This window comes from Venturia canescens, chromosome 5, assembly GCF_019457755.1.
Source record: "Venturia canescens isolate UGA chromosome 5, ASM1945775v1, whole genome shotgun sequence".
NCBI classification, from domain to species: Eukaryota; Metazoa; Arthropoda; class Insecta; order Hymenoptera; family Ichneumonidae; genus Venturia; species Venturia canescens.
The window spans coordinates 8,839,952-8,867,483 of NC_057425.1; the positions used below are offsets into that span (position 1 = coordinate 8,839,952).

A 27,532-nucleotide genomic window follows, 5' to 3' on the forward strand; every position below is an offset into this window, starting at 1 on the left:
TTTTGATTAATTTCACAAAAATTCTCAAGAAAATAATGTATTTAGTAAGGGAATCACTGGGAGGTTTCGAGGTTAGCAAACGCAGTACACTCTAGTCATCGTAAAAAATAGATTGGCGGATATATTCGTTTGAAGCAGAATTTTTTTCTTATGTTCTTCAAGATTCAAGCTGTTTTTATTATTATATCCATCGTTTTTTTTACACCTTTAGTTTTTTTATGTTTTTATTTTTCTTCGACTCAAACCACGCAATTAATTAAAAAAATATTATTTCAATTTCGTGGCATAACAACAAAAAAAATGACGAACACTACCGCACGTCGCTGCACTATGTGCATGTGTCAAATCACACATAAAGAATACACACCTCCATCATTCTGTGAATGAATCAATAGTTGTTTGGAAATTTTTTCCGTGAATTCTCATATTGAGTTTTCTATACTAAATCGTTATTATTTTACAGCTTTTCATGTTTGTTTTCTTGTTGTTGATCAATTGATGGAACAATAATTTTTAAAAATTGCGATCCGCGCTGCATGTCGCTTCGATCGCTTTTTGAGCCAATCAGAGAAATCAAAAATAAATCTGCCAAGTTCACGGAGGTCCCCGCACATACGTACGCACGCGCATCAGTTTAGTGCTCCAATTTTTGTGGTGGTCAGCTGTCCTGTCTGCTGTAGAGCGCAAGCGCGCAGCCAGTCTCAAATCTTGACTTCACTCAGGTTATTTACAATTTGACGGATTTCTCGCGAGTTTTTAACGCGCACGTGAGTGCCGGACTGTCTGTTATTGTAATATGCAATTGAAAATGGCAAATTCATTCAACGCGAAACACATCAAGGAATTGATACAAACGGAGGATCGTTTCCTGACGGAGCTTTTTGGAAAAATGCCCCTTCCTACGACAGAACCTGGTGAGAATAGGTCGGAGTCGACCTAACCTGAAAATGAGTTGTGCAAAATTTGATAATTGTATTATTTGGGGGATTTTCCAGGCGATGAGAACGATGATTCAGGGGAAGAAACTCAGTCCACAAAAAAAGGTAGTTTTACAATTGGTTATTTTTATCTCGATGATTACAATAATTATTCTTGGTTTTTCAAAAATTGCTTTTGAATTTGTTAGTAAACATTTTCCCGGCTTCTGGAAAGGCGAAAAGGGCCCAAACTTTTGAGGAGCTTCATCAAAAATTGGATCAACTCAAAGGCAAAAAGAAACTCGAGCACAAGCAAAAGTTACTGAAGAAAGGCTTGAAAAATCGAATAAAAAAGAAAAGTAAACGAGATGAGCGTTTAGCCCAGAAAAAAATGGCAAGAGCTGAACAAAACTCAGCTGGTGGCGTAACGAGAGTTAAAAGTGAAGAGGGAGTGGAAGTTGCACCAAAAATTTCTAAAGCAAAACCTGTTTTCAATTCTGAAGGCAATATGGTTTTTAGCAAATTTGACTTCTCTGAAATCGGCACCAAGAAAAAACCGCCCAAGACAGAAACGGATCCTAAGAAAGCTCTTCAGTTGTTGCAACAGAAAAAAGAAAAAATCAAGGGACTGGAATTAGCGGGAGAGACGGAAAAAGCTCAGGAAATCAAAGAAAAAGATGCCTGGAGAAGCGCTCTTGCCAAAGCTGGTGGTGAAAAAGTAATTATAGAACTGTACAGATATTTTTATGAAACAGTCAACTTCAGCTGAAATTGAATCTCGCTAACCTTTTTTAACATCCTGTCCTTGGGTTTTATCTCTATTTGCGATGGCCGAGTGATTTAAAGTATTTTGTTTAATCAAATTTCTTTTAAGCTCAATTTCCTGGATCTTTAAAGAAAATTTCACGAGCTATTTCAAAAACGTTGGGAGCAAAGAGTGAATTTAATGAAAATTTTCATTTTATTGAGTCAAAATTCAAAGTTTTCTTGTTTGTATATTTTTTTTAAATATCAAGTTTTAGGGGATTTTTATGAAACTGAAATTGGAGAAAAAAATTTTTGTCTTCCCTTTTAAGTGATCAACTGTAAAAAAAATGTTACATTTCTCAGGTAAAAGATGACCCGGAATTGCTGAAGCGAACGATAAAGCGTACGGAACAACAGAAATCGAGGAGTTCGAAAAAGTGGGATTCGAGGATAGAGGGAGTGCAGAAAAAGAAGCAAGAAGCACAACAGAAGAGACAAGAGAATATACTGAAACGTAAAAAAGACAAGAAAACGAATAAATTGAAAAAAGCATCGAAAAAAGGTCGCGTCATACCGGGATTTTAGTATACGTGAGTTAATAAACTGTCGAGGACAATCGTTGATTTTATCGTGAGTGAAAAATATTTCGAAACGTTAAGATGACATATTTTTAAGGAAATAATTCCTTTCGTGCGAATCCACGCTTTTTCAGTACTTTTTCCACACGAATCCGTCGCAATGTCGTCGGACACAGTAGAAAAACAAATCGTAAATCAGAAAGAAAGATTTATAAGTCTCAAAGAAATTGGTGATTGCATCGTTTGAGTACACTGAAATTTTTTCTTTCCCATGTTCAGTTTTGCGAGTAATATTTTTTTCTTGCTGAACAGATAAACTTGAATATTTGTCCAATTTTCGTGATTCTGGTCACGAGTTTCTTATTAAAAATAAAATATTGAACAATGAGAAAATTTCGGTGCATTCTACCGATGTCAATACTCGAAAAAATGGAGAGTGTCACTCGATTGTGAGTTATTTTTAAGCAGTCGAGATTTGTTGAATCGCAGAAGATATAAAAAATGAAGATTCGGAGTTTCGTTGAAGAGACTCCGGACAAACACGTTAAATAACGAGATATTTTCTTTTTTCCTGAGTCAAACCAACTTTACAACCAAAATCCATACTTTATTCCTTTATACATTCATTTTTATATAGATTTATTTTAATATACAATTATATTTGTATTTATACAACTATATTAACAATATATCAATATTTACAAGGGCGCTTTCGAAGTTTCGGCAGCTGCAGTTCGTCCACAATAACAAATATTTTCTCCCTGTTTATGTTGTTTGCATCGACGTTTTTTTTCTGTCGTTTCGCATTTATATTTAACGTCGAACTTCTCGTCTACGTCGAGCTCTCTTTGTGCCTCGTGGTTAATCCTGTACAAAATTTCTCGCCAAATTTCACTTTGTTGGATTCCTACGTTGCTTTCCAAAGGTGCCGAGACAAGAAAGTACGACGAATATTCAAAAATCTTGAATTTTCGTGTTGTCATTCTACTCGATCGAGTTTGCAGAATAATTGACCAATTTTTAAATTGTTTTATTTTTTTTTTCGTAGTCGCGAAGTTAATTTTTTTCTACTGCAACTGTCACCTGAATAAATTAGCGATTCGGCCTTTTTTTATATCATGCTTTCAAATTTATAAAAATGCAAAAATTCTAGTGGATTTTGGACAAAAGAATTTGAGAGCCGAATTCGAGATCGTGGGTATGAAAATATTCCTATCGGTGCTTCAAACTTTCTATGGAGATTATCAAATCTCTATTTTTATTCATCTGGCTCGAATACTCTGGAAAATGTATAATTCGTTTTGAAACTTCATTCTCTCTATCTCAACTATCAAACTTTCGACCTTAACACGTTTCTATTTTTTGCAACTCAAGAAACTGATGGAATTCATTGAAATCAGCCCTCTGAATGAAAAATCTTTATTTGAAAATAAAACTGACCCAAATTCGTTATTTTCAAGAATTCCCATCGATTTTTATGATTTTTCGTTTCAAATTTGGCAGAATTTTCTTTTGAATTTTGGACACGGCGATGTAACGATAAATATCAAAGGATTTTGTGCATTTTTTATCTTTCCTCAGGACTAGTTTGCGTTTGACAAGTTTTTGTTTTCTAGAGTGGGAAAGGGGTAGGCAATAAAAATATTTCCAGTGCTCTTTACTGTACATAAGGATTGATATTTTGTGCATTTGTGATTGATGGGGATCATCGAATGGAAAATTATTATTTCCCCGTCCATCATAGACCGGACAAACTTTTTCCTTCAGTTTTTCGTTTAAGGAAGTTGAAGCGATATATGTGGGACATCATACGAAAAATACATTAGATTTTATTATTCCAAATTAATGAATTGAAAATTTACGTGAATCTTCTTGAACAGCGCTTAATTATGTGTGAAAAATTTGGAGAGGTTTCACCGCCTGGTAATCGAGATATTCATTGTTGAAAATGACATGGTTAAACATGGGCTCTTATGGAAGCTTTGAAAAAATTGCTAACTTCAACAATAAATATCTCAATTTCACGACGGTGAATCATCGGCATATCCCGCCAGAAGTTTAATACTGTCTTAAGCTTTCTGTTTTAAAAATTTTTATGTGCAAAGTTGGAAAATAGTTTTAACATAAGATACGCTTCAACCTTCTTAAGGAGAAGAAAAAGCAATATTGAGGGCGAAGACGAAGTTGTTCAATCGCAAGAACTCTCCTCGGGTCAGTATATTATCGGCAAATCGAGGACGAGAGCTCCGATGAAGCCTCCACCCTCGACCTCCTGCTAGGTGTCTCCGAGGATATTCGTCGTCGTGTTCCCCTGGGTCAGTGCGGTCCATAATGGACTGTGATCTACAGGGGGCGGCACCACCAAAGTCTTGGAACCTCTCGGTGACCTTTTGACATAAAACGTTGGAGAAATGGATCAACCACTTTGTCGTAATCGCAAATTTTACGTTTTTTAATTTATTTTTTCTATTAACTTTTTCTTTCATTTTTAAGTACAAAATTGATATTTCTAGATAATTTTTACAATTTCTTGCACTCTTTTATTTTGCGATTTCTTGAATTTGTTTTCAGGTTTTCATTTTACGAAATTCTTGAAACCCTCAAGTTTTACGAACCTCGATGGCACCGGGGCTAAATGCTAGTCTGGACTACTGAGCTCGAGCGCCGTGCTTTGTTCGGGATCAGAACGTTCCTCGACGACAGTGTCCAGCTCTAAGGAGGGCAAAGCTCGTGATGCTTTCTCGCTTCGCAAGGAAACTGCTCTCGTCGATCTCTCGAAACCAGCTGTAAAACAGAAGAAGAATATGTTTGAAGTTCCCGGAAGTTTGAGTGAGAACAGTAACGATCGTATTACGCATTAAAAAGCTTCTCGAATGTAACTCCGTCGGGAATAAGATCCTCTGCAAACTTCAAACTCGAAATAATGCTGGAGGATTTGAAAAGAAAATTTCCAAGAATTCATAAAAGATGTAAAATTTTCTACCCCGAGAAAGTTAAACTCGACCAGCGTACTTTCAGCTTTCAAATAATTTCCAACAATTTATAGTAAACGCTGAATTCTCCACTGGGAAAACGAAAAACTCGACCTGCATGCTTCGAGCTTTGAAAAAATTCCCAGCAATCTAGAAGAAGTGAAAAACTCCTCTGGGAAAGCAAAAACTCCACCTGGATAGTTCGCAGTGTCGAGTATTTACAAAATATCAGTCGGTGTTTCTCGAGATACGAGTGTTACTAGAAAAAAATGACTTCACCTTTGTGCTTTGAAATTGCGACGTTGTTGCGCTATCAAAACTTAAGAACGAAGAAAATGAATTTCATTAAATGGAAATTTCATGAGGAGCTTCCGCAAACGATTCGCAATGAAAAAATCGCTCCAAAATGGCGTGAAAGATTTTTTCAAAGAACTAGCGATTCCTCAGGATTCGTATGTTGAAAATTCCATGAAAGAATACTCGCGAATGAAAAAAGTAAATGTGAATTTTCACATGGAGCAAAATTCTTTACTTTATTCTTTTTCTTTTTTTTTTTTTGCTTTTCTTTCGCGAAGAGGAATTTTTTCACGGCTTTTTCATTAGCCATTGTACGTAGATTTACCGTTGTATACCCAAGCAACCCTCGTGTCTCCGTTCCGACCTTTTTTTTCATGCGCTTTGATATACATGTATATACAAAAGGACATGTGAATTCGGACCGAATGCACAGTGAGCACGTTATCATCGCAACGCCGTGCGTCAAAACCGTTGCTAAAGAAAGAAAAAAAAAAAAAAACAAACTACGCGAATGCTCGGTACGAAAAAACTCGAGAGAAAAAATTCCGGATCTCCCTCGGCGATTCACAATCAACTTTTTTTCATTCACGTACGAAATAACCGCGTACCCAAAGGAGAACCCTCGTATTATTCGACGTACTATTTTTCCCTCTGAGGGAGAGTGAAAATCACCTGGAAATTACGTGAGGCCCATTGATGATTTTCTATTTTCTTAAACTTTTATCGAAATTCGTTTCGTTCGAAGAAAATTATTGTTACGAGAATCATGTAGAATAATTTGAAAGCGTCGATGACGTAATTGAAAATCATTCCGTAAAAACGCATTTCAGCCCCTCGATTTTTTAAAAATGTTAAAAATAGTCTTCGATAAATGTATTTCTCGATGTACAAGTGGAAAAAAGCTGCGAAAATGGAAGCACGATTCTGGGTCAGGCGTAAATTAATTTTCACGTTGACAAGAAAAAAGGGGACAATTTTTTGCGTGAGTCCTAAAAAAAACGATAAAAATCATCGTAGAAAATAAACTGACGAATAAGCACGTTCCACAAAAATGTCAGCAAACGTGTTCGCCGAGTCATCGTGTAAAAAAGACGGAAAAGGTCGTCGGTAGAGTACAAAAATGCGGAGTCGAAAGGAGGCAAAATATTGTTGATTGATCGGTTATAATTGCGTTACGTTGTCGGCGCAACGTGTGCAACTCGCTGCGAAATATAATGGGAAAACTCACCCAAACGATGTACCGGGCTGAAGCGTACGAGGCTGAGGGCTCCGTGGTCGAGATCGCAATTTCTTCTTCTCGCTCGCTCCCTCGCTAATTTCGCTCTCCTCCTCAGGCAGCATATTACGAGCAGGGCTAACAATGGAAATCCCAAAATGCACGATACGATCGGCACTATTATACTCTCGGGAGATACTGAAAAGAAAAAGAAAAATCCAGAGGCTAGCAACAGAATTGTAAACGGCGAATAAATCAAATTAATTTAAACAAAAAATAAATGCGGAGTTTCCATCGTAAAGAAAACAGAACACTCGAGCCCAGAAAAGAAACATGCGATCGAAGCAGACCGAAAATTGGTTTAAAATTCGCCTACGAAATGATTCGGTGACGTCCAATTTGGTGGAAAATTACAGTGACTCGCAGTCTCCTCATTTTCTTCAACGAAAAGTCTTGCTCGACGACAAAAATATCATGATGCACGAGATCTGAGACGAAAGTTTGGAGAAACGATGCAAACTCCTCAAAATCCATTGATAATGTGAAACACGAAACGAGTTCACAAGGTGATACAGAAATCCTTCGCAATCAGCGATATCGATTGACCGATAGGCCATTCACAGGGTGTCCAAGAGTGCAATATTTGCATGCAGATGTAAAACGAAAATTTTCGGTCAACCACAGTTTCCTTTGAACTGTAAATCTATTGCGCTGCGAATTGAAAATTTGTTAAAACAACAAATTTTTCTACACGAAGAAAACGAATTCGTTTTGTATAGTGAGGAACAGATATTTGTTTTTCAACAATTTTCAAAGTATTTAGACACTGATTACAAACAGCATGGTATTTTTTGAATTTTGCAGTTTTTCGTCCCTTCAATTCTAAACAGCTTTATGTGGACAGCAAAAAAAGTGAACCACGTCAGAACTAGATTTTGTTTTGTTTTCGAGTGTTATTCATCGTGTCAGACTAGCACTCGCTGATAAGTGGAAATGTATCGTAAATCACAAATTTTCACTCTCAGCGTACTAAATTCTATGATAAATACACGAATATGCACCAAATACGTGTGGCATTTTATCATAGTTTTTTTCAGGGTTGCCTGAGCATACTTTGCAATATAAACATTTGAAGTGACTGAAAACATTTTTTGCTATGTTTGTAGAGAAAAACACTCTTGAGTCTTTTGAATGGAAGATCTTTAAATAAAATAAAACTCTAGAATTTTCAGCCTCGTTTTCTCCGTGTACTAAAATCCTGTTGAATCAACAATTTTTCTCACTGTGCAAAGCAATGAAATTGTGAAATTCTGTCCCTCGTGCAATTGATCAAGCGAAATGCTCTGATATCACGTTTGCTGCTCCCGATCCCAAAGTTTCTTATTGGCTAAATATAATTCATATTTAATGAAGTGTGCGTCAGAGAGATGAATCACGAAGGGGTTTCCCAGGATAACAATGTCCCTGGGTGCTCGTGAAGAGCATCAGGACAACGGAAACTCGAAATTTATGGACACCAATGTTTCTGTGGTCCTGAGATTGCAGTACTGAATTTTGCAACATTATTTATCTCGAAATCGAGCTTAAAAAGCTTCCACGCGTTGAAACTTCATTCCCAAATCCGTGGACAGCGAATCAAGAGTTCTAACGATCCCAAAGTCTCTGCGAGAGTTTCATTCTCCGAAAAAAGCCTCGTGCGATCGTCCTGCTGGGCCGATTTTCGATTGATCGAAGTGCCTCAATTGCCATCGAACTTTCACGAGCATCGTCAGGAAAACTTGAAAGTTTTTGTCGATTTTTTCCGAAATTTTTATCTTCTCCGCCCCACGGCAGCATCTTTCGTGCTGGTTTAAAAACTTGTCAAGTTTTTTTAATTTTATTTCAGTCCACACGCACCGCCAATTCGTCGTCAACGACACGCGACCGTTTGGAGAACTTCCGACCTTTTTCTCCTTCGTCGTCCCAAAGTCACGGTTCGCGCGTCGAGAAAAAAAATTGAGAATTCCTGGTTTTGTCGTGGCTTTGGGGAAAAGTGTTGTTGGCAAAAGGGTTTTTTTCAGACTTTTGCCCCAATCAATCTTTTCCCTCCTCTCAGTTACTCCCCCCCCCCCCCCCCCCTCAAATCCCTCGTTCTCCTCGCTCCGGATATGTTGCTGGGCTCGACTCTTGGGGCACCCCCTACAGATCGTACACAGCTGTGGCTTATATGAAGCATCTCCATACGTATATGCCTTAAGAGCTCACGACTCGATGGCTTTTCGAGATTTATGAAATTCTTCGTTCCGTATATGAGGGCTGATGTCTTCGTAGTGAAAAATCGAGTGTGCAGAGGGAGGGAGGTGGTGCAGGATAAAATAAGAAGGAAAGAGATGGAGTAGAATTCTTTCGTCGATTTGAATATCTTTAATAAAGGCCCGTGGGAGATATCCATCTCGGGAGTTTTTCGAGCCGCGCATCCGCGGTGGTTTTCCTCTCCAGTTTGCTCGATCTTTATCTCGTATTCTCATTTTTCCATCGGAGAGCCCTTTTTCTGGGAAGTTCTATTTATCAGGCGGCAAAATACGCGAGTTACTGTTCGTAACCGAATGCCTCTTGAGAAACCTGGTGCCCGTAGCGCTGCGCGTGACATTAATTTTCTTCGTATTTCTCCTCGTAAAAAAGGTCCGAGGGAACTCGGAGTTGTGGTGACATAAAAGCGTCGATTACACTCCCGAGTTTGAGCGTTTCTTCTAATTCCTCGATAAATTCTCATTTACCTATCATGGAGAAAATATTTCGCGTTTTATTCTCTCACCGCGCGAGCGAGCTTTATGCCGGAGAAAATGAATTTCCAATACGAACTACTGCGATCGCGTTTTTCATCGCGCCGCAAACTCCCGCCTTTTTTCCTGTTTGCATTCGCCGCTCGAGCTCTTCCTCAATGATGTTTATTGCCTCACTAAAGTTTAACTCGAATTTTCTCGCTGTTCGGAGGCCGGAGTTAGAGATTCGAGGTTCCGGTGCGATATATTTGTACCCGGGGATATCTTTGTTCACGCGACTTTTTCGACCCGGTGAACCTCCTCGACTCCTGGCTTTTCATCCGCAGCTCATAAGCTCTTTTCTCTTTTTGTTTCTTTTCATCGCGCTGCTCAACGCGCAGTGGTTACTCCAATTTAAACTTCGCATTGTTTCTCGCTTCAATGCCAACTCAGATTGCTATTTCTTCGGTGGTTGCTCGCACGCGAATCTCCTGCGACAAATGACGGCTAATTAACTGTCTATTTAATGCCTTCGAGTGCTTTAATTTAGGGAGAATGATCGCAGGTTGCAACTTAACCTTTCTCGGCGTTGCTTTCATCAACGTTTTCCTTCATATTTCGACGTAATCGGGAAATTTTTGTTTTGCTTTTTTTTTTATCAATAATAGTTTTTTTTTGTTTATTTTATAAATAAAAATTGATCGGGTGGATTTAAATAAAAGCTTGTACACGTCTTTTGCTTACTCTCAGAAGTACTGAAAAAAATCTTTTTCAGGGTATTTTTTGCACAACGGTGCGTTGAAAATGGCACCCCTTGAATCGGCGTTGGCAGCAAATCTCAAAAATGCAACATCTCGGGACAAAAGGACGAAAAAGATTCTTAAAATATATGCTATATTGTCACATGACGCAGGGGATCTTCAAAATATTGTTTAGAAACAATAACGGCGACGATTTGAAGAAAAAAACATCAATTTTTGTGGATTTCTCAGTAGAAAATTGTTCATAAAAGAGAGAAAAAAAGTCGTCAAAAAACCACTGAACTATGAAAATATGTGTGCAAGGTTTTATGTAAATCCATCCAACCAATTTTCATTTATAAATGAAAATTCCCTCAATGAAAATTCGCAGAAAATTGAATTGTAAAAATCAACGAATTCACGTCGCCCTCGATATTTTTCAGCGCTGCAAAAGCTCGAACCAGGACCGGATATTCTCGAGCTGGTGATTAGTCGAAACGAACTTGATCTAGGAATGTCCGTGACCGTTGCCACAAAATTCCAAAGCCCCGTGCGCAGTATTCCGCGTCCTCTAGTTCCCCTTTGATTCAACTATTTTAGATTCCATCTCTGACAACAGTTGGGTACGAAATTTGAGAACGTTTATTAATCGAAAGGAATTCAGCTCCACGTTCGGGCTCGAGGAAGGCGGAGCCGGACCGCTAGCCAGGTACGCCGTTGCCAAAAAGCCTTTCTTCGGTTCGGTGAGCGTTCGAATACTCGAATGATTTTGCAACAAAAAAGCCATTCATGTTGTGCGAAAAATTTCATCGACCGCGTGACTTTCAGCACACAGACGGTGAGCAATGAGCCACAAACGAATTACGGAAACACACTCAGTTTCTCTGAATATGATAAACGGTCGTTGGTGGAGGGAAATTTATTCTCGATGAGCGACGCACCAAACATTTTTACAGGTCAGTGAACTTGAATCGTTGCGAATCATTGGCTTGCGATAGACGTTTGGTAAATTCGAAATGACGGAATTGATCTATTTTATTTGCAAAAGTCAACGAAAAAGTTGTTGGATTTTGAGTTTGGATAAAACGGAAACTTTTAAGGTACCATTATCCACTAATTTATTGCGTCACGAGCATTTATCACGGATGCAATGGACGTGACGGGGTTAGCACGTTTCTCGAATTCCTTAACGAGTCGCATCCCCCGTCCATTTATTCACATTCGTCGAAAACAGCGACGAAATTACAGTTGGAGCTCAGAGAATTTGAACGTTACAATAGTATCAAAATATTTTAACGATCATTTAATAATTTTTAGCGATCATGGACTCGCTAAATATTGCAGTTTTGTTCATCGTCATGGGAAATTCACTGTGCCACGAATTGGAAAACAATCGAGAGGAGAACCAGAGAAATCCAATCGCGGAATACACTTGCGATTGGATCCCGACACAGGTGAATGCACTTCAATTTTTGTCTAGCACGAATGTACATGGACTTTTGATGAGGGATAAGAAATTCTGATAAGCGCGGGAAAGCGCCGGGGAAAAACTGTCCACGAATGAAATGAAATTTTCGGTTGTACCGGATCATGAATTGGTGTCCCTTCGAATAACGGAGCTGCGTAGAAGAGACAGCGAGGACAAAACTTTGCCGGTCGGAAAACCCCTGCATATTCGAGCTTTCGGCTCGCGGACGTTGATCTGCGGCTTCGTCCGAAAGATTCGGATTCTGGTGACGGGAAACGCGCCGCTTTATGTAGCAAGATATTCGGAAGACCAACCTGGCAATGTTTCCACAGTGGAATGGCCTGGGGTAAGGGGAACCGAATTTTGTGACAGCCTCAAAAAACAAAAAATTGTCTATCGAAGTCGCTTCATCATTTTCTATTTTTTATTTTGATTCTAGATACTGAAATCGATCGGCCGACTTTGTGAAGATCCTGATCGACTGGCACGACTGGCAAATATCATCGGCTCGGGCGACTTTGGAAGAACGACTGTCGTGAGTAATTTTTGAAAGCGTTCTGAGTGCCGATCGTATTCATCTTCGTTGAGTTTGAATTAGTCGCTGATTCTGTAACGATCCTCGCTTCTCTCATGGTCTATTTTCAAACTTTCGCCAAACCCATTCTCTATCTATCCGCAAAACGGTCCAATTGGATCGAAGAATCTCTCGTTGTTAGATCATTGCCCGAGATTCTATGCACCACGTGGCTCACAGAACCAGCGACAAGTTGGAGAAAAATCCTTCACTCGACGGTTCGTTTATTTCTTACAATCGCTCCGAAAAATATTTTACTATCAGATAAAATTAAACTCGTTACGAAAAGCTTGATGAAAAACGACCCAATAGACCGGGTGGGTTTCCACAGCTCAATGAATAATCTGATGGGACGATAAAGAAAGAGAAAAAGTGATTTCTAGAACCCCGAATTATTTATTTCCTTCAGTTCTGCGTCCCCAACGAGTGCGTTCATATTTGAGGGGCCTCGAGTGAAAATGTCATCACGAAGCCATTGGCCGCTCGTTCGAACCTCAAAATTGGATGTTTTTTCGATTAGACTCGAGGTTTGAATATTTCGGTGAGCACATGACCTCGTACGTAGCGTGACTGGTGATATGGACGAAGGTAAATTCAGTTGTTGAGATGAAATTCGTTGATAGGGTAAAATATAGTGAATCGAGTTGGGAAAACGTGAGGTTTGGGGAAGAGTTCAATTTAGCAAACCAGTTTCGGCGAGGATATGATGATACGAACGATATTGGACTACTCGCAAGAAGCACGTACTAATTATATTATTTCTCGTCGCCAAGCACTCGCCTCTTGAACCACTTTCAGATTGCCTCGAGCTCGCAAGCTCACGCTTCCCTCTCCCTCTCTCCGATGCGGTCTCAGTCTCTCTTACTTTCGATTTCCATTCGAGATTCTTTTTCATCCCCGCTTTCTCTCAATTTATTTTTAAAACTCTTTTTAATCGAGGTTTTTCCTTTCTCTTTCTATTTTCAGTCTATTCAGATCTCTCGCTCTTTCTTCAACGTTTTTTTCTCGTTCCTACTTCTCAGCCCCTTTTTCGAGCTTTTCTTCCCTCCCCTTTTTCCTATTTTCTTTTCCTCTTTCTCTCCGTCTCTCTCGTTCTTTCCACTTTCTTACTTTTTCGGCGTTCCCTGTTACTCTCATCCCTAGAACTTGACTTCGTACATGCCTAATCCACAATTTGCCAGAGCAAGGCTAAGTGGTCCGAGGTTTTTTATTTGTGGATTTTTCAAGTCTCTAACTAGACACTCCATATGGAAAAATCCACTCGACAAAAACCCTCGTTTCTTACATACCCCCAACCTCGATTTTTCCTCTTCCAAATCTCTTTCTTCTCTTCTTTGCAAACCGCACTGTGTGAACTCATTCACGCCGCTGTACAGCGCGTATCAAAACCAAGCGTTTTCTTGCCTCGGACACACGATCCATCAGAATTTCGAAACGTGTTGAGCAATTAAACATTTTTTGACTTTTTTTCGACTTTTTCGAGACTCTCGAAAATCGGTACTCGGTCTTGTGGTTTCGCTGTAGTTTTTTTGGAATTTCCGAAGAGCTGATAAATCCAGTGCAGAACTGAACCATTTTTAGTTCAGGAGGGCTGTTCCAAGACCCGAAAACTCCCCTTTCGAGCCTTTTAACGAATTTGAACTTTCTAGACCCTCTTGAACTTTGTACAGTGAAAAAGTGCACAGAATTTCAGTGTTTCATGACTGAAACCCATGCAGTAGTTTCCAAAATGCTTCTACTAAAAAAAACTCTTCAAATTTGCATTTTTTTCGGGCCTCGTGTCCAACTCACTCTGCCCTAGCTTCCCATATTTTTTTCTCCTCGAATCCTGAGTATATTTTCACATTGTGAAAAATGATTGATTGACGTTTTTTTTGAGGCTTTCAATCCCCAGCATGTGATTGCTTCTGAATAAAAAAATGAACCCTCGCTTATCAACGCCCCCGTAGCACGTTCCCTGTTCAATAGAATTCAGTGTTTCATTGCTTCGAGTCTCGACTGACTTCGAGACCGTCAGTTCTCCATCGAAGCTGGAATATTTTGGAATATTTTACATTCGACAGGAGTCACGAGCTTTTTTCTTCTTCATATCGGTTCGTTCTAATGGCATAACAAGTGTGAGGAGCAAAACGGTTTCCCTGATCGATTGTGATAGAACTTTCGAAGGGTATCGACATCGAATAACTGATTGATAATGTTAGCTCAACTGGGAGATTGAAAAAAATGTTTTCCCGCCCTAGAAATGGATTTCCATTCATATATTTTCCGAGGTTTAATGCTTTTTTGATCAAGTCTGCTGGTAAAAGTAGTGAATACATAATAAAAGATTGCAGTCATTTAAATCTCGAGCACGTGTGCTGCGTATACAAACTCTTGAGTTCTTTTTTTATTTTCATTTTTTCTACTCTCTATTTTCATTCTCGCACTACGCTTCCCTCGCGTCAATTCATTATTCATCCTTTCATTCTGTTTAGAAAGCGCCTCGTTGGATATATGCTGCAAATTCTCACCAGTAGGATAGACGAATATCGTAGGCCTTTTGGAGTGTGGAATCGTCGGCATCGTTGGCCGACCAGCTCCGACCTCGACCGACATTTTTACCTCCGATTTCTTCGTTTTGCTTCCCTTTTCTGCCCTTCTTCTCTGTAACACACACACACACACGTCACATTGATCCATTAATATTTTTGGAGTACCAAAGGCATGTAGGAATTTTGGAAAAATGCTTCTCGTCTCCTCCAAACTGATCCCAGCATCGATTTTATTATTTTGTAATTTAGTAAATCTAACTTAATTGTAGTGTTTTGAAGAGACCTCGAGCCCATCTACAAAAAGGGGCATAAAAATAAGCTTTTTAGTCAGAAAATAGAGGCTCCGGGTCCAGCTGACTCCGTAACGTCGCGAGCAGTCAGGAAGCAAAGAAATTCGTTCGAAAGCTGTTTCTACTCGATTTATTTCACAAAATTTGAGTGTAAAACTTAGCACGGAGTTCGTGATCGATTGAGCGGCGCACGGCCGTAAATTGGAGCCGCGATAACTAATGAATCTCGCAGGTAATGAAATATAAAGACTGAAACAGCGCTCGGAGACACCCTGTAAATGGGTCGTGACAAACTCTCCGGGAAGTACGGATGCTTCCCTCGGAAATGGATTGTAACGTAAAGTTCCCGGGTCGAAAGCTCGCGGAAGCTCGGAGTCGTGTTTTGGAGTAGAATCATGGATAGTTCGGCGCGAAGACTTATGTAGGTGCGCGTCTTACGTGCGAGCTCAAGGGAGAGAGTTATAGCTGGAGATTGGTGGTGAGATAGTCTCACGAGTATGAACGAGAGGGTTGGCTCGATGGAGGGAGCTGGCCTGGTGGTCAGCCAAGAAATAAATCAAAGTTCACTCGCGAGTGAAATAGCCCGGCGCGTCCTCCTCTCGTTTAGTGAAATAAGACGGCGCTCCGGGATTTTGGAAATCTTAATCCGATTCAACTTCCGGCTCGGCTCGGATGTCTGGCTCGTGGCGAAAGCTCCCTCCGCCAGGGCGACCGCGAAGGCGAAGGCCAACTTTGCTTGTGAAGTTTTGATCGTTTTTTCGGCCAGCAACTTTGACAGCTTTACATTTAGATGAATGCGGCGACTGTGCAGCACGGTCCAATGGCAAGGGAACACGTGGTTTCGTGCTCCCTTTTCAGGAGCAGGAATCTTCCTCATCAGGCTAAGTGCACGAGCACGTATAATCTCAACGATAAGAGAACGTCTGTTGGGAATCACTCACGAGGCTACGAGACTCTCTGTGTGTACATGCACACTCTGTTCGCGTGCTCGGTAATTAATTTCCAGCTCTCACTCTCTCGTCTCTCAAGTCTCTCGCAGCCTCTGCTTCGTGTTTCGACACTTCTGTTACGAATTCCACATTCGTTCCCGCAGCACAGACGCAACTCGCTGGATGACGCAATCGCGAGTGTTTCTAATCTTAGTTTCAACTTGTACGATGAGCCATATTTTTTCATCGATTTTCCACCAACTTCCCGAGCCTCTCCCTCATTATTTTATTCGCTTTTTTTACGACTTCGAGCCCAGGCTATGGAAATGTGACCTCATTTTCCTCGGGCTCGACGTTATTAACGCAATTCTCTAATCACGTTCAAATTCTCCTCTTTCCCTTCCCACCCTCCTCCTCGTTCCTCTGAACCTGCACTCCATTATCGTTGTAAATTATCGCAGCGGTTTACACGACTCGCCACAGGATGGATCCCGTACATTGGTAAGCCCTCTGAGCCCCTCGGGGAATAATACATCATGTTACACCGGAATATCCAACAACGACAATCCGATTTCTGCCACGTTTTAATCCCCCTTTTATCCATTTTGGTCCACCCCAACACGCCAATCTTTTCTCACCATTTTTCCGTCTTTTTCAACTTTTCAAACACCTCTTTTTACCAGCAATTTTTCTTCCTTTTGTCCACCGCGCCTCTTCCAACTATTTATCTTACCTTTCGCAGGGGTCGAGCTGCGGGATTCGCTTGAAAAATAATGAAAACCCGAGCATTTCGCACCAGTGAATCCGATTCAATGGTTTTTTACGAGAAAAAAAAAATAAACAATTGAAACGATGCTTCAGAATTAAAGGAAATGAGTTGTTTTTTTTTTTTATTGATACTGAGCGAACAGGTTCGCTTGATTCTTTGACACAAAAGTATTCTCGCTCCCTACCTTTCGTCATGTACATCGATCCGTGTGCATATGGCTTCGTATATAAATGAGAATTTCACGTAAAAAATCGACCCGGCGAGCGGCGCAATGTGGAATAAATAGGAGGAAAAATGAGTGACCGAGCGAACGAGGGAGAGAAAAAATTTTCATCTCGATTTTTCGAATTCTCGGGACATACGAAAAATTCAATGAAAATGCCTGGAGCTCAAATTCTCACGTTACGTTATAGATGGAAAACCATATTGAAGGGCCGCATGTTCCTGATGGTACATTTGCATGGGGAATCGAGTTTCCATTATTCGCTGATACAATCACTAATTGGATTGAACCCTCGAACGATTTTTGAGATACGAATATCGGCTCAAATATTTTCGGCTCTTATTCCAACCTTCGATCTCGAAATAATCGATTGCCAAACGTCTCAGTGGGTCTGTCAAAATGAGGGTTTTTGAGATCTCGATTTCCTCGAGATGAGTCACAATCTTGGAGTTTTGGCACTTTCGTTTTACTTTTAAGATAGTTCATTTATGAAACCATTTCCTTCAAAAAATCTTGAAATTCATGCAGAGTTTCAATGGTTAAATATAAAGAAAAATACTCAGGGTTGTAGGGACGATGCGTAAAAAATCTTTTATCTTTCCATATAACGGATGAACGCTTCTTACCAAGTTTATGAAAAAGTACACAATAACAATGAAGTATATAATGAAGGTCTGGGAAAAAATTTGAGAGGATTGTCTTACCAGTGTAGTAAAGATTATTACCTTAAAGATTGAACGAAATTGGTAAAATGAGCATTCGTAACCTCACATTTGCTTATTCCAGCATTTTGTTTCTTCTTGGCTCGGACCATTCCTGCCACAGCCTTTTTATTAATACTTTTATCTTGATCCATTTCCCTTTACGTTTTCCCTTTGCACTCTCTAAAGCGATTTTTGACATAAAAAACTATAGTATTTTAACCAGGGAGGAGAGATGTTTTGTGTTTAGTCAGTGATAGATCCTCACTCAATAAATGGCTTGTAATTTCATTCGCCAAAAAATAAGTTGAAAAAATGTATTTATACAATTTTGAGTAGTAACTCTGACATTAATCTAGAGTGATAATATCTTTAACTAGGAAGTAATGATCGAGCCAATTTAGACGCCCATAAAATACGATCCTACGGGCATGATCTACCGTAATATCAACGAACGATTTTTTCCAGTCGAAAAAGAGTTTGAAGCTTCAATAAAGCTCGAAAATTGCTACTTATTCATAATATTTGTTTCAAATTCGGCAAAATTTCAACGAGCAACGTCACAATGTATACGTGCGGCATACACAGACACATTACGAATAAGCCTGTCCGCATGAATTGTCAAAGCCCAAAGTAGAGCCCTGGCCGGAAACAAACATAGTCCGGAAGTTCTGTTCGTGCAGAGCCGCCTGTGTCGAGGTTCGTCAGAGACGTCAGCCATAAACAATCCCGTGTCGCACCCCTTTCTCACCGAGCCAATATAACGCGAGCTTTAGGCCATTCTCCTGTTTTACATTCACCCTTGCCCGTGACTGCTGAGCCAACATTTGTCGGTCCATTTCTCGCACCAAGAGTGGCTCACTCGCACGTTCGTTTATCCTCTCTCGGGCCAAGTTTTTTCGGCTTCAAAATCTTAAAAAAGTGAAATTTCGAATTTTTTTGAGCTTTCAATTTCGATTGAACGAGACACGAATTTCAATCGATTTTTCAGTAAATTAACGACCCAAATCGGTGCTGCGATTCTCTGAAATAATAACTCGCGAGCTATTTTGGAGCTGTAGGTGCATAAAAATCAAAGCTCAAACTTTTTTCGACAACCCATGCAAATCGATTCAAGATACAATGATGAAACAATTTGGGAAGTGAATTGAAAACGCTTCGGGGAAAAGGCTTGTCCAATTTAGCCAAAATGCCTTACATCAAGGGAGACTGCGAGAGAATACGAAAGCGAACTGATTACCGGCCAGACAAAGGGGAATCGAATTTTCCTTGAGGCTTCCCAGCCCCCTCGATCACCTCGCATACTTCTACACCCCCAAATGCATGTAAATATCGATGTAAAAGTTATTCCAGGATCGTATTCGTGAATGCATAAAATCAAGTGTCACGCGAGCTCCGCGTACGGTAGCCAAAGCTTTTGCTCGATAGACTCGAGCCTCGGATTTTCCGGTTTTCGGTCACGGACAACAAATCGGTGATTATTCACACTCAGTCTCTCTCTCTCTCTCACGTTTAATTTACATTGGGGAAGCTCCTGGGTACGAGAAAAGGGGTTAACGAGGCTCAGTATTTGTTGAGGGAGGAGAGAGCGGGAGGCTTTGAAAAGAGAAACTCAAGTTCAGTGGCGTGATGCTACTTGACTTGCCCCACAGACTTCCAACCTTGATTTTTGTTGTCTCTACTTTGAACCTTTTTATCTAAACGTTGGATCCCCACGAACTAGAAATTGCCCTACCAATTGGTAAAACTATTTAAATTTTCTAGAATCTCATTGTCGTAGGAATTATTTGAACATTTAATTGAAATCTCAATTAGTGCGATGGTTCATTTAACCATTTTCTGTATTTTTGTAAAAGGGTCTGAAATTTTTTATTTCTGCTGAACTGTCGAGAGTCTTTGAAAATGGATTATCCTTCGAAGCGGAATGAAATAAAATCAGCAACGCACGTTTACAGATTGGAGTTTCGAATGGAAGATTTTCGGACCAAAAAAATTGTTAAAATATTGACTGGAAATTCTGTTTGAAGCCCGACTCACAGATTCGCATCCTTTTTTTTCCGCATTGTTTTTTTGGCCAGGGCGAATTGGCAATGAAATGTAACATGAGAAAAACGATGGAAACAAATGTGCAGACTCTCGAGTAATTTTGCTCTCGATTTTTATTCGCAATTGTTTCGGTATCCACGAAAATTTTTGGTACCGAGTATAGATATTGCCTCGAGATAACTTGTATTCGACTCGAGGTATCCGAGCAATCCCTAGGCAATGTATTCCGTTATCGTTTACCAGGCTCCCTCAATCGTATCACAATCCCGTGAGAGATTAAGCCAAATGCAACGGGATGGTGAGATGTTCAGCTACTGATCTCCCGAAACACTCGGTTCGACGAGCATCGATTTTCATCGAAAATGTAATCAATGAATAATCGTCTCTCAGGGGTGAACTTCCAAATTCGTGGTTACCGAAAATTCGCATTGCGAGAATTCGATTAAGAATGCGAGCTCGATGTTCCATTTTTTTATGGGTTGTTGAGCCTCCAATTTTGTTTGCATTTCAAGGTAGATCGTGCCCCTAGGATCGTATTTTATGGATGTCTAAATTGACTCGATTTTTTACTTCCTAAATTAAAATTATAAATTGTAGATACATTTTTTCAACTTATTTTTTGGCGAATGAAATTACAAGCCATTTATTTAACGGAGACTCATCTCGGACTGTTTCTTTCGTCCCCGGCTAAAATACTATAGTTTTTATGTCAACAATCGCTTTAGAGAGCGCAAAGGGAAAACACAAAGGGAAATGGATCAAGATAAAAGTGTTAATAAAAAGATAGAAGGCTATGACAGGAATGGCCCGAGCCAAGAAGAACAAAATGCTGACATAAGCGAATGCTCATTTTACCAATTTCGTTCAATCTTTAACGTAATATATATTTATTACTGGTAAGACGATCGTCTCGAATTTTTGCCCAGACCTTCATCATATACTTCATTGTTATTGTGTACTTTTTCATAAACTTTGTAAGAAGCGTTCATTCGTTATGTGGAAAAATAAGCGATTTTTTACGCACAATCCTTATAACCTTGTGTATTTTTCTTCATATTTAAACACGTTTATTTAAATAACTAATAAAACGAATCTTTTAAAATTCGATGTGCGTGACAGAGTCGACCAGCCATTGAAACTCTGTGTAAATTTCAAGATCGTTTCGTGTATGAGCTACCTTAATGAAGTACAGAAAGATTGGATTGACTCTGATTGAAAATTTGCTTTCGAGGAATTGTGACTTTTGATCGTTCTTATTTTAATCGGAAGTTTTTATCAATGAATTATTCGGTGTCATAAGAACGGCTCAATCCAATTGGGACTAAATTTCAATTGGAATGGTGGCTTCTTAACGAGATCAATTAGGCGGATATCGCTTTTCGTACTTTTTGATGGCGAGTACCCGAGCGAGCTTACTATTTCGATTTGCATTGAAAGCGTTGCTCGAATGGTAATGGAATCGCGAACAAATCCGGAATCGATCTTCCTGTCGGGCTCTCAGTCGCCGTATAATTTTCAATAAAACCTTAATTCAATGTAGCGTTCAACAGAATCACGGATTCATTGATATTAAATGAATTTCCATGGAATATCGATTCAGCTTTTTCGACATGCTTTTTCAGTGTTTCTTCGAGTTTTCCTTCCCGTGCTGTGTACGAATCGTGACAATAAATCTTTTGGAAAGTCCCGATGGTCTTGAAAGTTCAGACTCGATTTTCAACGTATTTTTCTAACGACAATCAACGGCGCAACATCAACGAATCTTTCGCCGGAAATTCGAATCGTTTCATCACATTAATTGAGGCAACCAAAGCTCGATTATCGTCTTTATAACCGCAACAATGAACGACCATTAATCTCCTCAACGGTTGGTGAATATCCTCGGAAGCTTCATTTTATAACACCGCGCTCCAGAGCTATTAATTCTCGAGGATTTTGAGTCGTCGATTGCCACTTGCGGTGAATCATAAGATCGTTTGGAGCAGACGACGTCAGAGCTTAAGACTTTCATGGCTTTTCTATGGCCCAGAACGAAATTCGAGTATTTTTATCCTCGAAATTGGATTACTTGAAACTGATGAATTTTCCGATTACTCCTAAAGTTTTACGAGCCACAAACAATTTTTTTTCAGTCGTAAAAGTCACTTTTCTCAAGATGGTGGAACGATGGATGGAAGTAGTCGAAGGGATCGCGTTCCGTGGGTGGCAAAAATTTCAATTCATATTCGTAGAAATTGGAAAGCCAAAAAATAGCGAGCGCAAACGTCGAGCGCTGAGATCAAAGAAGCTAAAAAATAGACAGAGAAACGGGCAGATGAAAAGTTTGAAATTCCTATGCCGGAGGTCAAAGGTGACGAAATAGGAAACCTTGAGCGTCGCCAGAGGCTGGAACTTGCCTCGAATTTCTCATCAAGCTCTCCTTTCATTCGAAATCTTTCTTTTCCCATTTTTTCGTTTGACACTTTCATTTTGAGTTTTCATTATTAGCGTCCATTATACTTTTTCTTTCGTTATTCTTCCTTTGTATATTCCGTCGTTTTGAACTCATAATTTTCGGCTCCCAATTAGCCTCCCCCTGCTTCCCGATACTCGTTGTTCCTTTTTCATTCCCGAGGCTGTTTTCTCGGACATGAATACACGCAATCAATCAAGTAATCACGTAATCGATTTCCTTCGACTCCTGCGTTCGCTCCCCAGTTTTTTCCTCTTATTTTAACCGTTCCACGCCCTCCAAACTTTCTGTTTTTTTTCCTTTCCTTGTTTTGCTTTCTCCCAACTCAATGTCTCCCTCTCGCTTCGCTGTATTTCTTGCTCTTTATCTCTCCTCGACATTTGCGGAATCCTCTCGTGCCTCGTCCAAGCAGTTGCTCGCAGTCGACGAGCAGCAGCCATGCGAGCAGCCATGTCCCTTCTTTTTTCTCACAGCTTGTAATACACCGTTGGAGTATCAATCCTGAGGATTGCCCTCGAGCCTTTCCACCCTCCTATAAGCCCCGACGGTCTAATCCTCACCTTTTTTTACCTTCGTTCGCTGCTCTTTCCTTATCCAAGCAGAGATCGAAAACGAGGATAAATTATTCGCACTTGCCTAAAACGACCCTACCTTTTGTGTCGTTATACGACTTATTCGATCCATCGTAACATCATAGTCCAATAGATTACCTTTGTACGTCGTCCCCGAGGGTATTCCGTTCAATTCACCCGGATTCGTGCAATTGATTTCGATTTATTGCGACGACTCGTGTTTCAGCTTCGCTAATATTCTTGCTATTTTTCCCTCCTTTCCAAAGTTTCCAACGATCGTGTGTTCGCGTTTGAATAGTAATCGGCATCGGTATCGTGACATTGACAGCTCGGTGATCACCGAACAGTCTGTAAACTTTCGTTCTCATTGAGCCTTTCAAATGCGGACACGAAATTAATTGCGGTTCCGATGAAAATTGTCGAGAACGCGACTCGGAGTGGAATATCGTTGGGTGATTCGCGTCAGTATTTTGGGGGGGAGCACAATTGATGAACTGACGACAGAGGTGTCGAAATCGGAGGAAAATTATGGGAATAAATTTCGATCGATTTCGTAGCGAGCTTCGTCGATTCGAAAATGACTTTAATTAAATTTAGTTAATTAAGAAATCGGGTGGGGATCAAATGTTGGAATGACTAAAATTTCGAACAGCTAAAATCTCGAGTTTATAAACTTCGAATGATGATATGGAGACAGATAGATTCGACTAGAGCTTTGAATGCCGAAAATAAATAAAGCAGAAACTGCAAGGTTCGAAGCACGTTTACATCGAAAATAGAATGTAACAATCGCCCATAGGACGATGACTAAAATATCGATTTTTCGAAAATTCGACTATCACTCTTTCGATTCATAAATTACTATGGTCAGCGATATTGTGAAAATTTACAATTTTGAAAATATAATAACGAAAAACCAAATATTACTGAGGTTGAAATACTGAAACACCAAAAAGTCGAACAGTCAAAATAGCGAAACGTTAGAAAGTCGATCGATTAAAATGAAGAAATGCAGCGGAGCTCCAAATACACGCGTCTCACTCACTCGCTTACTCAGACCGGTGATCTCGAATTTTAAACATCGCCATTTTGACTTTCGCCTTTTCGAGCCATCGCTATTCCGCATATCTAAGTTTTGTAGGCTCGAAAAATTCACTTTTGATTTTTTGCTACTCTATAATTCTGGTCTGTCAGTAAAACAATTACTCTCCATTTTGAATTCGAAAATATGAACTTTTGACATTCAGATGGTCTGTTAAAATTGCATTCGAAATGGAAACTATTGAAATATATATTTTCGGGTAAATACGAATTCAAAGAAGGAATTTTTGATTAAACACGCAATCTGCTGAATAGTCAATCGGGAATAAGAACTTCGAATTACTTATTTTTCTCCAAACTGATATGACAACTTTAAAAATTTCGAAATATCGATCGTTTTACAATTCAATTATTCGACACATTGAATCCCATCCAAGAAATCAAAGGGGATTTGATCGCAGCGAGTGCGTTGGAATCCACTCGATTCAATGTCCTTTGAATCATTGCTTCGAAACGGTTTGAAATCCTGTTACAATCGGTGATCGAAGCACGAGCAATTACTCAGATTTCAATTATTTTACACTTCCATTACCACTTGTCAATTATCTAGAATATTTTTAATTAACGTTTTATTTCGATACTGAAGCGTCAAAATTCCCTGGTTTGGACAATCATAATTCTGAGCAGTTCAAATAAAATACTGGGGATTGAGGGATCAAAACTTCATCGAAATAAATAAAAAATTGTCGTTGGTGTATTTCCCTCGAATATTCGTCGACCCACATATGCGAGAACGGTGGACGTGAAACCGTCGTCGATGTGGAGTATCGTGACACGTCTCGTGTTTTATTTGATAGAAACATCTGGACGCTCTTCGTATACTCAACGACAAACCGATCAAACTTTGACTCCTGCGGGGATTAAATTTCCTGTGCTCGCCTGTCCATTTGTTTTTTCAGGACGCGACATCGAATATTATTCTGATGTGGAAATCAAGTTTGAATAGAAAATAAAAATCATCGACGCAGAGAACGAATGAAAATATGAAGGTGATGTGGGAATTTCCTCGCTGCCATCGTTTCATACTCCTTCGTTTTTTGATTTATTTCCACGCTTCTGTAAAGTCAAGACAATGCGCTTATCGTCACAGGAGTTTGAAGCCCTCAAAATAAGTGAACAAATCGATATTCTTTTGTGACTAAAAGGCCAACGAAGGGCGAGCAACTTCGTTGTCCCATCTCCTTTCCTTCTCGAAACTACACGATAAAACTGGGCGAGCCTCCTTCAATAATTCAGCCTGCTTCGCTCCAGGCAGTTTTCATCTCAGGCCACGGTCAGCTAAAATGTACACACACACACATACACATACACAACAATAGCGATAGCAATAATAATTAATGGCAATCAGAGCAGCTGAACAACGTTTCTACGAGGTCGATCTCGCCGATTGAATAAAATAAATTTATGGCTTTCCTCTCGTGGACTCTCCATTGGCCCAATATCGAACACAACACTCTGCGATCATAAATTTTAATTATTTATTTATGCGAAAATATTGAGTTTCTCGATAATCGAAATAGTGACAAAAATGAGCCCGAAATTTCTGGAGTTTTGAATTTTTCTAAAGCTTCATTCTATTTCTTCACTATTTTTCCTTTCGAACCAGTGTTCGTTCGGAGTGGCGTACGAAGTTACAGAAAGTTGGCGCTCGCCGGAGTGGACACGTGGGAAAGCGATTTAACTATATTTAATGGCTTTCTCGTATATGCGCGAGGATGTTTCGTGTGTCAAGTTTTACGCGAAATCAGAGAGCTTCTCGTAAATTCTACTCCGCAAGAGACGAATGTTATTCAACCGACTATATTTCTCGCTCTCTGAACTTGAAGCCGAAACGTCGAAAGGTCAATCGCGCAATAAAAAGTTCCACGTGTTCGTCATTTGGCCTTAAAATCACCGGAATGGCTAATAATTTATAAATTTGAGGCTGGAGGGAATTTTTTTCCTTGGAAACGAGCCGAATTCGTGCGATTTATCGAAAGGCATTGAGCCATTTGAATTTGAGGGAAAAAGGCGAAATTTGTTGTCATTTGCAAATTTCTCGGCATACGTTCGCCCCCGAAATAATTCGTTGAGGGAAGCAACGAGGAACGTCGGCATCGTATTTTCCTTAGCTCGAGACAAAAAAAACTTGCACCAGGTATTCGCTGCAGCGGCGTCTTCACCCGGTAAAAGCTTGAATAACGGGCTGAGTTTTCTCCGGTTTTTTTGCGGTGTTGGTTGATGCACTTGGGAAAAGCAGTGACAGCAAAAGTGAGAGGAAATATAACGGGTTGAGAGCAAAGCTAACTACTTAAACTTGGCTCTCCCTCAATCGAGTCGTACACCAGCCTGCGCGCTCGCGGAGTCCAAAGTGCTCGGCGTCGCTCGCTGCTCGTATTTTCGTTATACGCAAATGTACGAATCGGTGACAAAAAACATTGCCCTGTGAATTAAGCTTGGAACGAAAAAATAAAAAAAAAAAAAAACATTACAGAGAAAAAACGAATTGGAGAGACTTCCAGCGGAAAACGTTGCTCTGTAAATTCAGCTTTAGTGAAAAAAACGTCTGAAAGAATTCACTCCACTTTGTTAGTGATTCAAAAAACTCTAATTAAACAAAGAACAAATTAATGGCTCTCGGTTCGTTCCATAAATTTTCAACGATTTTACTCGAATTACACGTTTTTTAAGTCCTCAATACGATCAATCTTTTATTTTTTTTTTTTTTTTAAGTACAGAGATTAATGTAAACAGAAACGCAACGACAATTCGCTTACAAATCCGGCGAGCTTCCCAGTTTCCAATTTTCTCTCACAAAACCCCTGAAATCTGAGATTTTTTTGTTATATTTTTTTTTTTTCGTACGGGACCTTTCAAACACTCGAAACCAACGTTTCAATGGGAATTGAGTGCAGGTCAGACTACACGAGTGACGTAACTAGTGTTGCTGCTTCGAGCACTGCATTCGCGACCGACTAAATCGATTTGTACTACTGACCAGACTCGACGTTGTTCATTCACTTATTTTATTATTTATGCGCAACTCAAGCTGCTCAAGATGCTTAAAAAATGGTGAATTGAAAATTGTGCGATTAATAAATTTAGAGAGAGTTGAAAATTCGGATTGAAAATTGGAGTATTTGTCGTCGGAAATCAATCACGAAGGATTGGATGCGGAAAAATATAATACGCAGCGATTGATTCGCATCCGCATGACGTTTAATCTCCCCGAAAAATCCGAGATTTAGGTCACATATCGCACAATTTACGGTGGAAAATATATGATGGAAAATACAGCGAGGAATATAATACAAATAACTCACATCGAGAGAACTTTCGATCGGGAAATTGACGTTCGTTTTTCTAAAAGCGAATTCCCCGGGAATCTCTACAGCTCGTTGCTCTCGTTGAATCTCAAAACGCACAGTACTTCGTTCGCGAAATAAATCGCGCGCGCGATTATTTCTATGTTTTCTTGATGTTGTACTAGCAGCAGGAAACGGCAGGAGTAAAATAGAGTTCCGGCGAACGGAAAAGCAGCGCGGGAACGAGCCGGGATAAATCTTGAAAATGAAAAGCTAAGAAAATGAGTGTTGCTCGTGCGGAGGGAAGAAAAATAAACTTTTTAATTAAACGGAAATGAGAGTGGCGAAATAAATCTTGAGGGAAATAAATTTCCGGGGGAAAGA

General features: G+C 39.8%; 2 protein-coding genes across 2 annotated transcripts in view; one reads left to right on the forward strand and one right to left on the reverse strand.

Moving 5' to 3' along the window:
• The first annotated feature begins 677 nt into the window (after positions 1-677).
• LOC122410496 (Surfeit locus protein 6) lies at positions 678-2,791 on the forward strand. Its single transcript, XM_043418665.1, has 4 exons — positions 678-914; positions 996-1,043; positions 1,127-1,635; positions 2,028-2,791. Exons 1-4 carry the CDS (start codon positions 797-799, stop codon positions 2,247-2,249), a joined length of 897 nt encoding a protein of 298 aa, XP_043274600.1. The 5' UTR covers positions 678-796; the 3' UTR covers positions 2,250-2,791.
• A 1,514-nt stretch (positions 2,792-4,305) lies between these two features.
• The window catches only part of LOC122410792 (uncharacterized), a 41,376-nt gene continuing 18,149 nt past the window's right edge, over positions 4,306-27,532 (reverse strand). Inside the window, exons 2-5 of the mRNA XM_043419230.1 lie at positions 14,761-14,893; positions 6,740-6,925; positions 4,858-5,026; positions 4,306-4,629 (exon numbers count right to left, since the gene is read on the reverse strand). Of these exons, the coding sequence (XP_043275165.1) occupies positions 4,881-5,026; positions 6,740-6,925; positions 14,761-14,845 (417 nt within the window). The 5' untranslated portion in view covers positions 14,846-14,893 and the 3' untranslated portion in view covers positions 4,306-4,629; positions 4,858-4,880. The remainder of the gene's footprint in view (positions 4,630-4,857; positions 5,027-6,739; positions 6,926-14,760; positions 14,894-27,532) is intronic.

Bases quoted from the DNA above. Each gene is read 5' to 3' on its own strand.
- LOC122410496 (XM_043418665.1), top strand. From the start codon at position 797: ATGCAATTGAAAATGGCAAATTCATTCAACGCGAAACACATCAAGGAA. The intron at 1,044-1,126 runs GTAGTTTTACAA...TGAATTTGTTAG, and splicing joins AACTCAGTCCACAAAAAAAG to TAAACATTTTCCCGGCTTCT. The intron at 1,636-2,027 runs GTAATTATAGAA...TACATTTCTCAG, and splicing joins CCAAAGCTGGTGGTGAAAAA to GTAAAAGATGACCCGGAATT.